Source organism: Nelumbo lutea, chromosome 2 (assembly GCF_056320005.1).
Source record: "Nelumbo lutea isolate HS-2025 chromosome 2, American lotus-T2T, whole genome shotgun sequence".
Classification (NCBI taxonomy): domain Eukaryota; kingdom Viridiplantae; phylum Streptophyta; class Magnoliopsida; order Proteales; family Nelumbonaceae; genus Nelumbo; species Nelumbo lutea.
In genome coordinates this window covers 105,106,527-105,123,318 of record NC_142685.1, presented here as the reverse complement: position 1 = coordinate 105,123,318, position 16,792 = coordinate 105,106,527, and the positions used below count along the sequence as shown (strand labels likewise).

Here is a 16,792-nt window from a genome sequence, read left to right as displayed (position 1 = left end):
TTCATTTACCCCAAACCCAGAATCCAGTCAAAAACTAATGAAAAAACCAATAAACCATTGACCCAAGTGGTCAAACTGTCAACCCATTCAATAGTTTTTTACCATTTTTTTAAATTTTATTTATTTTTAGTTTTTCTGTCTGAATGGGCCATCTGTTCAAACCGAATGGTTGGACCATCAACCCAAAAACCAATGGCCAGAATGATTCCGTTTCCGAGTCGTTTTTTAAAATGTTGAATCATTGAATCAAAATCATAGCAGGTTAAGGTTTCCTGGGAATGGCACCAAAGATATAGATCACAGAGGCATATTCCAGTATTCCACAACCACACAGATTTTGGTTTCAAGCATTTTCTCATCAGCTCAGTTTCTAAAGGTTCATGTTGCTTTTTGCTTCCGGCATTTTCCAACTCACAGACGCAATTATCATAAACAAGAGATAGACCCATGAACTGATTTTAAGTTGCAAGTATTCAATTCACTATCCATAATGAAAAAAGGAGTAAAATTATAGTCCAGTCCATATTCTTTGAATGTACCAGTCAATAAGTTAGCCTATAACTTATGTTCTTTCTCCAGCATACCACAACAAAAACATGAAACGGCTTAGGCCTAACAATAAAACCAGAGAACCAATCCAGTAATTGATTGTAGTTCAGCTTATATATAACCTCTTAATACAACCTTCTCCAGTCATCCTAGAACAAAATTACTCTGATTCTGCTATTTTGAACATCTGGATCAAATAAGATAGAAATGAAGAAGATGATTTCCAAAGAATAAGCATACATGACTGGGACCTTTGGATTCTCAGAATGCTTTCTTTACATAGGAGACCAAATCATGCACTCCCCCTTCAACTTGTGCTGCTCCTGTACGAACCTATGAAACAACAAAAAGGTTGTAGCAGCACAATATTAATTCAACACTCACCAAGATCCATGAGGGCCTATTTAAAAGAGGAAAACACAATTAAGACATTAAAATTTAGGCAAAAGTATAACATGTCAAGCCGTTATAAACAACATGCATTCTCCAAATTAGAAGCCTCGTAAATCATCCTCCAAGCAAAATGTAACATAGGACTTGGTCAAGTGTCAAAAAAATGCTAGGAGGGGGGACTCTCTAAATGAGATTGCAGTTGCACTACTTTTCAGGATTCCAGGGTAATTTTTATGAGAAACAAAGACAAGATGCCACTATAGTTGCATTTAAGCTCCATTTGTTTTGTTTCACATTAGAAGGGTCTTTTATTTTATTTTTTGAATATGAGATATCTTGGTAGTATTTTTCAGCCCCATTACAGCAAAAATCTCCCTTTCTTGTAGATAGAAGATTGCAGCCCAAAAATCGTACCCCTTCAAGATGTTTCTTGTCAGTTTTCGAGGCACATATTTTCAGAATTACTCCAAAGAAAATAAGAACTTCACAGTAAGCTGTTATCTTAATTAACATTATCATCAGACACCAATACTTAAAATACTCATTATCATTATGGTTAAACATAAATTAGCAACCAGCTAGTCTTCTCAATTATTAACAATCAGTTGGACATATAATATATTGATAATAGAATGAGAACCAAAAAATTGTAGACAGAATATAATAAAAAGGTTTACTAATTGGGCTAAAGGGAAAAAACAGAAACTAATATTGGTGATATTGTGGTAACTAAGCTAGGATCAAATTTAACGCGCAAGGTTCAGGCGTATCGTATCATGACTATGGGTCCTTGATACATTTATTTAGATGACTTTAATATTTTTCTATGCTGAAAGGCACTGATATGAGGCCCGTCATAATCTGTCACCAAAAAGATAAAAAAAGGCTTTGCTCCTCGATATGCAAATTTTGCGTATCAAGAATATTTATAGTGACGATACACTGAACATTATTCTAAGAGTAGAATATAGGGTAATGGACCCATTCCTTCCCTCCACCAAAAAAGAAGAATAGTTAGATTAGCAGAATGATCAATGGTAGCATGTGACTCAACTCGCTTGGATATTTTGGCAAATTGGCCTTACTAATCTGGCCAAAACATGTTGGGCGGTTGGGCCTGCAACAACCACCCACCATAGTTGTCAAGGCGACTAGGAAGTGTCTTGAGGTCGCCTCAGCCAGACAACCGATAACCGCCCAGATTATTAGGCCTTAGTCGCCTAGGTGACTAGGCGGGCACCTAGTGTCCTTAGTCCAATATTTTTTTGTGAAATATTAATGTGTCTTACATTTATAGGATAGAACCTGTTATATATTAACTTGTTCTATTTGTCAAATGTCTTCTAATACACTAAATGGTTTTGTTTCCTCTTCTTGTTTAGGGCTTTCTCATTCCATCGAACAAAGACTGAAGGAGAGGGCAAACAGGAACTCCAGTTGCTCCGCGAGACTGCTTCAGCTTCAGCTCGTAGTTTTTTTGTTTTTTCAGTTCGTCCAATCCAGAAGACCAGAACAGCAAGAACGAACCAGACAGTCCAGACCTTTTCTTCTTCTTCTTCTTCTTCTTCTTCAGTAGTTCAGTTCTTCTTTCAAGGGCGGATTTTTTTTCAGTGAAGTTACAGAACAGGGGCTCCGCCCCCCATTTTCTTGCTCAGTTTTGAGTGAAGAAAGAGGGGCTCCGCCTCACTCCTTTTTTTTTCATTTTATGCTTATGGGTTCACAACCGTGTGAAATCAATTTATTTTATATCATTTTTTTTTGTTCATTATTGTGTGAAAAAACAGTGGTTGTTCCATTAGAAAATAGGTGTGAAATCAATTTATTTGTCAGTTTTTTTGTTCATTGTTGTGTGAAAAAATAGGGGCTGTTATTAGAACGAAAACAAATTATTTTGTATCAGTTTTTTGTTCATTTTTGTGTGAAAAAACAGGGGCTGTTAGTAGAATGAAATCAATTTATTTTGTATCAGTTTTTTGTTCATTTTTGTGTGAAAAAAACAGGGGCTGTTGAGCTGTTCCCCAATTTTTAATTTTGGTGCATCAGTTTTTTGTTCATTTCTTGCATGGATAATGTCTTATGTTGTGAGTTTGTCCATAAATTTTTTACTTAATTAGCCTTTTTAACATCATTAGTGTTAGTGGAGAGTGGATGTAAATCAGAAATAGTGAATGTCAATCAGATTTTGTCCATAACTTTGTGTATGTGTTAGAAAGTGTGTGTCCTTAGCTCAAATGAGAATGATGTACATAAACATTTATTTGTAAATGAATAAAGTACATTATTGTTTCAATTTAATATTAGTTTGTTTCTGTGTATTACTCCTTAAACTGGACACTTAATTGACTCGTTTTAGTTTAAAATGTTCTCAGACATTGGATAGACTTGAGGGAGTTTATCCTAACAAAGCTAGTTGGAGCAGCTTGTCTCAACTGTTAAGGTTAGACCCTAGACACAGCTAGTGGGTGCTTATTAGAAGCATTGAACCCGCACCAATTTTCAGTTATACCCTATACCTTGGAGATAAATGGGAAAAACTGGAAAGTTGCATATAACCCCAAACTTGATTATGGTACTACACTAAGTATTGGACTGGATTGTCTTTGATATGCCAACTAGTGAGATCCATTAAGGGTCAAATACCTAGGTATGTTGGGGCAGTCTAAGAATTCACCTAAGTGGATGATCATAGTGATAGGATCAACCCCTTTATCGGACAAAGTGAATGTAGTGGATTTCACCTGTGTTTGAAATTTGGTTTTGGAAAATGCATTTATATGTTATATACTACTATTTTATGAAAAATGTTTGCAAAAGGTTTTAATCCTAGGATCCATTCGAGCAGAGAGTGGAACTGCACCTTGCAGCCAAGGGAGAAGTCCTTCCCTGTCGGATAGTGTTTTGATCATTATGGGCCGAGAGGTTTAAGTGTAAGAAACCATTATAAGGTTGATTACCTAATGGGCTTTATCTTACATGAGTCCATTATCCTTGGGTCTTCATAGGGTGGCTAAATTCAATGATCATTTAAGTGTAAATGTTGGGCCCAAATTGGACCAATGCTGAGCGGGTCAAGGGTTCATTGCCCTGAGCAGCGAATTCAGCCTAGCCTCTTTTAGAGGTTGGGCCTAACCCATGTGGGTTTATGTCAATACAAGAGAAATGGGCATTAGTGGCAGTTTTTTAGCTGGCACATGGGTGACTACCACTAGAAAGTTCAAGTCTTAAGCCCATAGCATTAAACGTGTGAAACTCAAGATTTTCCCCTCCCACTTATATTTTCTCACTTTTTGTATTCCCATCTCCTCTTTCTCTCTCTCTCAACCATTTCTCATTTCTCTTTTCTCCCTCTCTCACAGTTTTCCTACGCGATCTAATGACATCCAACTGGTGCCCTCAGATGATCATTTTTTATTTTGTCTTTGCTCCTTTTTCTCACCGTCTTCATGCAATGAATAACATCCAGCCGACAATGGCATCGGCAATGGCATCTATCTCAACATTTTCATCTGTATTTGAGAATATCTTCTCTTCATCATCGGTGGCGTCCTTTGCTTGAAGGCTTAGAGTCAGTAAGAAGTGGAAGACCTCGTTGGATTTGAAGCTCGAGCTTATTTCCCGACACAGCAAACTTCTCATAATCAGACCACAATCTTATTGATTCAACAAAGGCCCTCTCTCTCTAGCAACCGTTGTTCGATTTTCCTTGTTCTGAAAGAGCCTCAAAGTCTCAGGTTTTGCTCACATCTCACATCATTGTTTGTTCATCACCGAAGCCTCCATGACCTAAGGATAGTTATCCCACCATCACCATGCAAGCAGAAAAAAAACTTTCCCCCTTTGCGGCTGCTAATCTCTACACAATCAAGGTTACCATCCATGGGCAAGATAACTAAAATATATCTACGAGCTAATTCTGGCCAAGTTAGTTCATTAACTGGAAGCATGTCAATCTTAGCTTTTTTTCACCGGGACTGAGCTATCGGTATCTTTCTTTCTTCCCTGCCTTGGTTTTGATTCTCTGGCATCAAGATTTGGATGTGCTACAACTCTGGAATGTAGCTCACCAACTAGCACTTTCAGCAAAGCACTATGAGCCTTTGTCGAAGCAACACCTGTGCATCTGTTGTAAGTTTGAGATGCCAGCCTAGCTTGGGTTGCTTCCTTCATTGATTCAGTTTCCATTTTAATGAATGCATGCGCATTATCCCCAAGAACTGTACAATCATGTTTAGTACTTGGGGATAAGTTATTTCCACTTGTATGTAAACTTAGATCTCTAGTTTCCTGAGTTTCCTTTTCTATCTTTACAAGAAAATTTGAGTTGTTGAACCATGGATTCATCAGTTCCTCCTCAAGTTCATGGAATGACAATACCTAAGTTCATGGAATGACAATACCTAAGTTAATTTCTCTATACATAGGATTTCCCCAAAGTATCACACATTCCCTAACTAGATTTTACAATGAAAATTAGGTATGTCCTGAATTTGCTCCACTTTCTTCTAAACTTTACCAAACCTCACCTAAAACATCTCTACAAACATTAATACATGGTTGGGAAGGGTGTGGTGATATAAATATGAAAAAAAAATGTGTCAGGTGTTGTCAACAATCAGAGTGCATTCACCTATAGCGCAATCTTCAATAAGTATCATGATTATATCATGGATATTCATTACCCACTTTGGTAAGTTATTATTTGTATTTTGCAACAACTCTTTCAATCTTATTTTTATTATTGAATTTATCCACATTGTAATGAAATAAATACCAGTGTTTATGGGTGATTAGAATTAACAAATTTGAACCTCTGTTAATATATTTATTAGATTAATTATGGGAATTTTAACTTACATTAGTAGATATAGTAGATTAAAAAATTATCATTTTCTGTATTTCTTTACTAGTTATGGATTTGAATTTTATTGAGCCAGAAACAAGAATAGTAAAGATTAGTACAAAAGATACAGAAACTGAGTACTACAATGACCTCCCAAAAAGTGAAAACATTGTCAGACCCATTGCTACCCCCCTCAAGTTGTAATTGCAGGCCCCAATCTAAGAACACAATTTCTAATTTCATGGGTATGTTCCTCAGTAAGTGTCTGCTAACCCCTTTTCTTGATAGAGTATCAGAAACATCATTTGCTGAGGTAAGGACCCAGGCTGAAATAAGCTATTGCCTGCAAAACTGGTTCTCAAGGGTGCGCAGAATTATTGTAAAAATGCCATTACATTTTATAGCCCATTAATTTTTTGATAAATAGTATAAATGATTGCATTAATGCGAGAAGCCCTCAAGCATGTAAAAAAAGTGTACTTGTATATATACACAAAACATGTACATGTAAAAAATACATTTTTACATTTTATTTTTAAAATAAAAGACTTCCTTTTCTGCCAGGCGGCAGAGATCCCTTAGCTTAAAGTTGGCAGGATAAGAGAAGAGGAGATGATGAACAAGTAGAGCTATTTGTCCCCACCATTTCAGTCACCATAATATGATGTTCAATTAAACAAATGAAAGCAACAGATTTGGAACATTATAGTTTCCTTTTGTCTTTATTATTGTTCTCTTTCTTTCTTCAACAATTATTACCATCTTTGGATTAGGATAAGAGAAGAGGAGATGATGAACAAGTAGAGCTATTTGTCCCCACCATTTCAGTCACCATAATATGATGTTCAATTAAACAAATGAAAGCAACAGATTTGGAACATTATAGTTTCCTTTTGTCTTTATTATTGTTCTCTTTCTTTCTTCAACAATTATTACCATCTTTGGATTAGGATAGAAACAGAATCAGGTGAGTGAATTAGTCCTCCATTCCTCAAGTTTTCAGATTGTGCAGTTTGACTAGATTTAATGATTCAAGTCTGCAACACTTGTTTATATTTGCTACCATCATCTACGCACATTATCCATGTAGACAGATTTTAATGATTCAAGAATGTTTTGTGAAGTTATTTCAAATTTCATGCATTTTCTTCATGGCTGGATTCTTCTCCCTACTAAATTTCCTGTCTGGGACTATTAATACTAAACTAACCTATTAGGTTTTTTGTATGTTCCTTTGCAGATTATTGAATCTGAAAACTTGTTAAAGCTCGTCCTTTATGCTCAGAAAGCTCCAGGTTAAGATGTTTTCTAATGAATTTAATCTCGTACTCTCAAGTTCAATTGCATTCTTGTTTGCATTTAGGCTTGTACTCCAGGTTGTGGTGATATTTGTGCCCTTCAAATTTAAATTTTGTTTTGATACCTGGTTGTTTGCTTTCCTGACAGATCTTTCTGTCCCAATGTCAATCTATATTTGTTCATATTTTAAATTTTGATACTTGGTTGTCCATCTTTGGATCCTGAGATCGGACTGAATGATGGGCCTTTATTGGACCTTGTCATTGGATCCTAAGATCCTGAGATTGGACTACTATATTCAATTTCCTAGCAATTCTTGGAACTGTTGTTACTACTGAGTTTTCTTCTTAGTGTAAAATCATGTTTTGAGTTGATGTATCTTGACTGTTACTACTGGGTTTTCTTCTTTAAGGTTTTGTCAAATATTTCTAGATGAATTTGATGTTTTACAACTCTTGGCCTTGTGATCTACTCTATTTATTTGTTTCAATGTTGGTTTGATAGGAAAAGGAGCTAATCGTTTCATATCTTTTCATCTTTCTTTTCAGAAGCTTTCTTCAGAAAATTATCTGAAGTGATGATAAATATTTCAATTTTCTTGTCTGTATCTTTTCTAATATTCTAAAAGTTTTGTGATGAAGGTTAAATCTTAAAAATTAAAATAAAGTTTTTGCCATAGTTATTTCACATTACTCTATTGCCAAGAACATGATTGACATGAGAAATAACATAGAAATAATCAAGAGAACTCTTTAATCCAATTTTCTTCTCTGAAAATTTTCTTATATTCTTAAACTTTTAAGATGAAGGTTAAATTTTCGAATACAGTTTTTGACATGGTTATTTCACATTACTCTATTGCCAAGAACATGAGTATATCTTCTAAGCAAGTCACTAAGACCTATTAGGCTCTAGTTGATGAGAATGTCCAAGGCTGACTTGGGAATGGTGGGTTTTCAATTTTCTATCCATTGTCAATTTTCTGTCCATACTCAATTTTCCTTGAGTATATCTTCAAGGAATTTTAGTTCCAACTAATCACTATTAAGTATATTTTTACTGGTTATTGATTTCCCATAAGATGAACTTGCTATTTATGGACATGATTGCTACTAGCATGCATCAGTATTTCTACCTGGAGTGCTTGTTTGTTTGATGACATTGGCAGCAATGAGAACCAGCATTCGACAATGCTTGTGATAGGAGTGAGTGGCAAGGTCTTGTGTTCTCATTGATCTTTTAATTATCATGTATGGTTTTATTACGGACACTCAAACTCTTACTACAAGTTTTGCTTTTAGTTTCCATTTATAGATGATTAAAGATAAAAGTTAAAAAGATCATGTCTGAATTTATCCCCAAATGTGAGGGGCTTGTGAAGATGTCATAATTGAGTATGTTTGGAATGGGTAGGCATCATTGTTGTCTGTTAGAACCTGTCTTATTATAAGCAATCTCTTTTCTTAAGATTTGTTTAAATGAACAAGTTTGCTACATCATACTAATGTTTGTGATTGGTCCTTACATTAAGAGAATTGGAAGGAGGAGGGGGAGTTCTATCCTTGGTTCAAAATATTCATGTGTCATACATCTGTTTGTGAGGTTGCTGATACATGAAATATAGGGATTAATGTTAATTTCCAAAGTTTAGTAATTAATATCTGTTTTTTTAATTAATTTTGGGTTGGAGCCTGTCCAAATCATATCAATTTGGATGGATTGGATGGAGCAATAAGACATATTGAATTGGACCAGTCCAGACTTAATGGATTTATATTGGATTGGGTCAACTGAGCAAATATCCTCTAGTCCATTGATAGAAAATAAGAACACAGGTGTCAATGTTATCATGCCCAACAAATATCCTCTAGTCCATTCTCAAACCTGCACGAAGCTAACCTTTACTAAACCTTCTTCTGTAAACCCTTTTAAAACTTCTACAGAGCCCAACACCACAAAGTTGAAATTGCAATCATGTTACCAGAGAAACAGAGGTTTGTGACTTTGTGGTCATTTGAGGAAGCATGAACTGTTTGATATCCTATAATTCTGAAGGATTGTTTCTCATAGAAACTAGAGAAACAAAGGTTTGTGGAAAACTCTAAGGCTTATTTGAGATATCTGCTTAGGTTCAGATCATGCAGACCTGGATCAGATTCAGATTTAATCCGAGTTTACTTTATATTTCTTTAAAACAAATAAAAAACTAAAATATGAAAAAAAAAACAGTTAATTGCTTTTTAACTTATACAAGCATACATACAGGTCTGCATGGCAATTACTTGGGTCATTCCAGTCCTATGATTTTCTGTATATTTGATGGTTCAAAATCTAACCTATTTTTGGAAAATATGAAGACATAAGCTTTCTGTATTGTACACTTGTACATGTATGGGTTGGGTCAAGATCCAACAATGACCAAGTTTCATGCCAAAACACTAATAATAGGAAAAAACTGATTAGATTATCCACTATATCATTTCTAATTCAAAAACTGGACTTCACGGAACTCTTAAGAAGACTACTATTTGCAATACAGAAACAATTCAGGGATCATATATGATTATAATTTATCTTGCTTATTTTTTTCCATATGATCTATAGCATTGAGAGGACTGCACTTCATAACTTTTCTGTGATAATTTATTTGGTCTTTCTGTGATTTATGGGAATGTGAATACTTTTATGGATGATATTTTTTTTTAATTCTTTGTGCTATCATATTTTACTGAATCCTTTATTTGTTTTATAAATAGTAATCGATACTAATCAGTTTGAACAATCCAAGTTATCCATCCTTGGCTGAAAATGAAATACAACTACATATTTGGAATTTTTTGAATCCTGATTTAGGAAGGGTTCCTTGCATAAGGGGCCACTTATTTATTGTCAGATTGGAATCTCAGGCACCATTTCTTCAAACTTCAAAGAATGCTTCTGGTGTTCCAGGAACAAGAAAATAACTATCTTGTGCTCCTTGGAACACCAAAAATGTTCTAAAGGACTGTAACTAACCATATTCCTAATTGGGTGGTAAAAGAGCATACCTCATGCAAGGGACCCCTTACTGAAGAACAACCCCTTTTGGGAAATTGGCATTGTTAGTTTTAGATTAACTTCTTAATTAAGAGGGATATGTTATGGTTAGTTTCAAAAAAAAAATCAAACTAAACAAAATACCATTAATGCAGGTTTGAGAAGCATTTGAAAAAGCCAGAACCAAGAAGAGATTGGATCACTACCTTACTAAATAAATCACAACTGATTGAACAAAGAGGTGTCCTCCACAAATCACAAATTTTCTTTTTCTTCAGAAAGATAATAGGAGTACAGGACTTCTATGCAACATAAAGAGTAAATGAGTAGTAAACTAGTAATAGGATGGTAAAATTGCCGAGTCCGGTGTCCCATGGCCATGGCTGGGATGTGGTCTATCCCTCCCTGGTGAAACAGGGCTATGAGCCTGGATCTTCTACAAGCAAAAACTATGCACACACCATCCAACTACACATGGATGTGAAATTCATATAGAGATTTTTTCCAATGTACAACAGCATGCCCCTATTTTCAAACTGAACATTGAAGTTTGTTAATATTTATGCCGTGCCAAAGATAATTTGCAATGGACTTAAGATCTTGCCTAGGGAAGTGTTAGTTTAGGGGGAAGTGAAAAGAAAAGTTCAATAAAAGTTAAAGTGAAAGCAAATGAAGTAAAAGAAAAGACCAATACAAGATCTATTTTCTTTGCATCTTTTCTTTTGGGGTTTTTGGCAACTTTGTCAAGTTGTTGCATGCTTGTGCTTTTTCTGAAGTATTGGAATCTTCTATCGGACAGGTCTTCTCAAAACTGTTAGGTTCAAATCATCAAGAAGCCAAGATAAACATCCTCAAAGATGTCGGTGGTATCATCAGGCCTGGAAGGTAGAAAAGCTTCTTTTTACTTTCATTGAATGATTAGAAAGGAATTATCACATATATATACTAGGGAGTAGCTTACCTTTCAAGGGAATTCAATATCACTTTTAATTGGATTAGAAGAAATGCAAATGGAATGGCTGATGTACTAGCAAAGCAGGGGATCAATAGACATCAGTTTTTTTTTTTTGGATATAAGTATAGATCTTTGTATTTGGGTATTGTTGGAGTGCTCGAACATGTTGTAACCGGTTTTTTCTACAAAATGTAGGCCTAATGTGTACGGACAATATCAATTCAGATCTAAAACAAATATGTAGAGTAATAATTATTAAATACATAAGCAATGGAAGCTAATTGAACGTTGACTCCATCTTACCTGATTAGGATATAATGAATAAAATATTAAATACAAAAGCAAACTAAGATTTTTATGTTTTATTGTTATTTTTTCTTTCTGGTTTTTCATCCGTTTTGAGACTGTTATATCTGTTTCTCTTTATTTTCTTTGTTTTTTTTCTAGAAAAGAAATGAATTGTGCTTCTTACCCCATGTTTTCTTCAATTTCTATATATAATTATATCTTGTCTTTCCAGAGTCTCCAAAATACCAAGCCCCACCAAAGAGGGAAGGGAAAGATGGCCAGAAATTGCCTTCCAATCCTGAAGAGGTTATGGACCTACATTGTGATTCTGCTGCAAATCCACTGATTGCATTCTCTTACAATGAACTAAAGATAATAAAGGATACATTTCTGAGGATTTAAAGCCCCTTCAAGTAGCAGTCAAGGTTCATGACGGGGATAATAGTTTTCAGGGCCACAGAGAATGGCTGGTATTTTTGTCTTTGGAGATTATCTCTATTTGTCTCTACTATGCTATGGGAATTATTTCTCTTTCAGTTCTGCTAAGAACTTGGTGGGTTTGTAGGCAGAGGTTATATTTCTAAATTTTTCTGCAAAACTATTGCAATTTCTGCATTCTCTGGTTTTCTTGCAGTTTTTGCAAAGTTTCAGGTATTTTCATGCATTCTTTTTTTTTTTTTATTTCTGCAATTTCCTGCAAATTTTCTATAATTTCTATAATTTTCTACAAAATTGTTGTAATTTCTGCATTTTCCTGCAATTTTTGCAATAACTGCAAAATCCCTGATATTTTCATGCATTTGTTTTTTGAATTTTCTGTAAAAATGCTGTAATTTCTGCATTTTCCTACAAAATTTATGCTTTTTCTTTGCAATTTCTTCAAATTTCGAGTATTTTCATGCATTTTTCTGATTTCTACAAAAATATTGTAATTTCTGCATTTTTTTGTAATTTTTTTTTTCAATTTATACATTATTTTGGTATTTCATGCATTTTCTGCTTTTTTATTTTTATTAGGGGCAAAATTGGAAATCATGTCTGATTCCAATTCCAGCCTCTTGATGAACCAGACTAATTCTGGTCTGAACCAAACCACCAAGCGAAATAGGCCATGGCTTTGAAAACAGGTGACTGGGGGGCGCCTAGTCGCCTAGGCAATGGATTTTTTATGTTAAAAACATAGATCCTAAGGTAGTTACCTAGGTACCATAACCATATTTTTTTATAATTATTCATGATTTTCATAAGAAAAGTATATTAAAGTATAGAAAATCAACATATTCATGAGAAGAAAAGGAAGAAGGAAAATAAAATTCAAAAAATATAGGGGCTGAACCCTTATTTTTGTTATAGGAAAATAAGAAAATGAAAAAGTAATGGCAGTAGTAGTAGTAGTAGTAGTAGTAGTAGAAGAAGAAGAAGAAGAAGAAGAAGAAGAAGAAGAAGAATATATGGAAGAGGAAAATATGTTGATTAGATAAAATTGTTAGTTCTTCCTTATTACAGCATTTGGCAATGTTTGTGTTAATTAAACTCTAATAAATAAGAAAATAATAAAAAGAAGTTAGTATATAAACACACAAAATGATTATTTTAGTTTAATAATGTCTATTTTTTAATTATAATCTCAAAAAAGAATGAATAAAAAAGTTTTTTACAGTAGGAAGTAGAGAACTGTTAGGCGATTAGGCGATGCGAGCCTCAAAGGGCACCTTGTCGCCTAGGCGCCCGCCTAGGCGTTGCTTTGACAACTATGACTCAACATTCACCTAAAACTCAGAGGTATTTCTTTATGAATTTAAAAAATATTTTTAGTATTTATTAGTTTAGTTTTTTGGTGTAGTTGGTTTGGACTCCTTTTTACTGAAAATAATATATTTGAATGTTGAACATGAAGTCATGAACACATGCTAAGTTGATTATATTTTATGTTTTAGCCTTTTATATAATATTTATACTCATTTGAATGATTTATAGTGTTGATAGTTAGTTTACATGCTTGCTAGTTAGCACACAAAACCAATAAAATAGCTTACGAAAGCATAGGAAAAGTGAAAAAACTCAAGAAAACTAACATTTTAAAATTCCAACACCTAGGCGACGCCTATGCACTTGGGCACCCTGTGGTACTATGCCACCAACACAACAAAACCATAGCATTTGCAAAACCAATGCAATCAAGAGAATCCAATAGCAACAAAACTATTAAAATCCAAGCAAAGACAAAAACAAGCACCACAAACACCATTCCTCACCATGAAAATGATGATACACAGCACATGTAGTGATTTAAACAGATGAGCCACATTTTAGGTATGTGGTTTGCCTAGGCTCCAGGCACAACACTTTCAAAAGGCGTATGCCCCGTGCACCTATGTCACGGGGGTAGTTCTACAACAGAAGAAACATGTGTGGCGTCCAGGCCAAGTTAGGCCAGGACAAGCCTTTATGCGCTTAGAGGCTAGGAGTTGCCCGATGAGATGGCTCCACCAAGGTCAGTAGCACTGGATCATGACCTCAAGTCCAATGGCCGGGGCACACAGCTAGCTCAGACCGGTCCATGGGAGAAGCTGCTTACGTGCTAAAGGGGGACAACCATAATGCAAGGCAACTGTGCGCCGAAGAGGTGACTTGGCACCGATGTGAAGGGTCTCCTGTATGCCGATGATGATAGGCACTTGTGTGCCGTGTTGATAGGCAACCGCTTGGGCCGGAACACACCCGTGCGCTAGGGGCAACAGGATAGCTCAATCAGCTTGGGCAAGGGACTGGTGAGGTGAAGGGTCATGCTTGAGCCAGGCCCGCATGCCAAGCCTCCCTTGAGTATCGGTAGCACAGTGCCGGTCCAACACTATCCCCATGAGCATGTGTGCGCCCATGAGGATGTTATGGGCCCGCGCGTAGGATCTCGTCACGGGTCGGTCCACGGGGAGAAAGCCCTGCTTTCCCTTGCGCCTTCCCTTGCGTGCAGAACCTATTGTGGAAAACCGAATGGGTGATTTGTCCAAGAGACCACCCGAACTCTCCTAATGGGTGATTTGTCCAAGAGACCACCCGAACTCTCCTTACTCTTCTCTTGACTGGAAAACCGGATACCTTTATTTCAATTCGTAGCTCCTTAAATAGAAGATTACAAGAGGAGATATTTGACTAAGCTAGGACAATCCAACTTTAAATCAAACTCCTACTTCTAACAGACTTCTAACAGCACTCCGTTCTTATCTCTAATAGATAAGAACAGAACTAGATAAGTAAGAACAGAACTCCTACTAAGAAGATAAGGATAAGGGACGAGGGATAATACAGCTGGCGGCGAGTTGGCTAGAGTGGCAAGGTAAGTGGGCCCCTGATGTGCTATCGTGTGGGCCCCGCCCTACTGCTGCTGCCGGCCGGTGCACGCGTCTCGCAGTGCTGCTGCCTAGTGTTGTTGTCGTGCGGTGCGTGCTACTGCCTAGTGCTGCTGCCAGGCGGCGCGTGCTGCCATGCGGCTCTGCCGGGCAGTGCATGCTGCTGTGCGGCCTACTGTGCGTGATGCTGCCTATGACTGCGCCGCAGTGCGCTGCCGATCGGTGTGTCCATAACAGAGGAACCCTAGTAGCCATGCTAGCCATTAACCAGGCCGCCCTGCAAGGGGATGATGGTCTAGGACTGCCAAGGTTAGGCACCCAAGGAGGTCAACCACCCCTCCTCAAAGAGTACGTTAAGCTTTTGGTGGTCTACCTGAAGATAACATCAATTCTCCCAAAAATCTTACAGGTGAAAATGACGGTGATGTCCCTAACGTAAGCCTGCCAAGCGTAGGCAAGGCTAAGCCTGTGTCAAACCGTAACAGGCTCCCCCACTCAATCCATTGTCGTCCTCGACAATGATCTTCCTCGTGAATGGGCGTCTGTGTCCCACATCATCCACTTCCTTGCCAATTCCAGGGCTCATCTGGCTAGCTCGGGTCTTGCCTATGTTGGTGTCCATTTATGGGGATGGAACCATTTCACCATGCCGGCCTTCCTAGACTTCACCCCCTGTGTTGAGGTTACTCAAACCGCAATGGCTATGCCGTTGAACTGTGAAAGAAGGGCCCTCGAAGAAATTGGATGTGCTTCGTGGAGGTCATCCCCTGCCTAGACTTACCTCAAGGCTCAACCATCTTCTTGGTAGCTTTTCAGTGATGCTACTGAACACGTTGATAGGTCTACTCCTCATGTTGACGATGACCTGGGTACCCTTTCACCATGCTAGCCTGTAGACTTCACCTCGCCGATTCGGGTTTCTCAAACCTAACCATGGCTTATGCTCTCTTGGCCCTCAAAACTTTCGCCTCGCCGACTCGGGCTACCTCTTCACTTCGAGGGGGCCCCACCGCTACTGCCTCAAGGAGACCTGACCGCTTTGAACGCGAGTGGTGGCAACTTTTACCCATGATGTTGCCGAACATGCACTCGCCTTGTGATGCGCTATCGCTTCTGCAAATGATCCACCTATTTGAACTAAGCATGTCCACCTGATACTTTGTCGGTGTAGGGCCGCCATGCTCCAAGGGCCAGGTTTACCCATATTCCTATCAAGGCTCACGCATCTGCCCCCGCAAGGGAAGCTGTTTTAGGGTCATTGGAATGGGGGCACGAACAATGAATGGCCTCTTACCAGGACTGATAAGATTTCTGCTCGATTCTGGGTGGAAGTGCCTAGGGACCGCACCCCACAATGTGCTGCTTGTCGGAATGACCGCTTCAACTGGCTCTGAGCTAATCTGCTGAAAACCAAATGCAGCAACAATTGGCTAGCTCACTCTGATACCAACTGTCACGGGGGTAGTTCTACAGCAGAAGAAGGTCGTGCAGCATCCAGGACAAGCCTTTATGCGCTTAGAGGCTAGGAGTTGCCCGATGAGATGGCTCCACCAAGGTCAGTAGCACTGGATCATGACCTCAAGTCCAATGGTCGGGGCACACGACTGGCTCAAACCGGTCCATGGGAGGCGCCGCTTACGTGCTAAAGGGGGACAACCATAATGCAAGGCGACTGTGTGTCGAAGAGGTGACTTGGCATCGATGTGAAGGGTCTCCTGTATGCCGATGATGATAGGCATTTGTGTGCCATGTTGATAGGCAACCGCTTGGGCCGAAACACACCTGTGCGCTAGGGGCTGGCAAGGTGAAGGGTCATGCTTGAGCCAGGCCCGCATGCCAAGCCTCCCTTGAGTGTCAGTAGCACAGTACCGGTCCAACACTATCCCCATGAGTATGTGTGCGCCCATGAGGAACCCTAGTAGCCATGCTAGCCGTTAACCAGGGCCACCCCGCAAGGGGATGATGGTCTAGGAGTGACAACCCCTCCTCAAAGAGTACGTTAAGCTTTTGGTGGTCTGCATGAAGAGAACATCAATTCTCCCAAAAATCTTACAGGCGAAAATGACGATGATGTCCCTAACGTAA

The 16,792-nt window shown here is 37.9% G+C and overlaps 1 protein-coding gene across 2 annotated transcripts in view; it reads right to left on the bottom strand.

Annotated features, from left to right (window-relative positions):
- Positions 1-453: 453 nt before the first annotated feature.
- LOC148872501 (inosine-5'-monophosphate dehydrogenase 2-like) overlaps positions 454-16,792 on the bottom strand; it is a 31,030-nt gene continuing 14,691 nt past the window's right edge. The window contains exons 4-5 of one of the 2 annotated variants that reach the window (XR_016107158.1): positions 10,812-10,995; positions 454-882 (exon numbers count right to left, since the gene is read on the bottom strand). Coding sequence is in view for 1 of the 2 variants with exons in the window: in XM_088969412.1 (XP_088825538.1) it covers positions 811-882 (72 nt within the window). In the remaining variant the exon portion in view is untranslated. The remainder of the gene's footprint in view (positions 883-10,811; positions 10,996-16,792) is intronic. The other variant, XM_088969412.1, reaches the window with a different exon arrangement.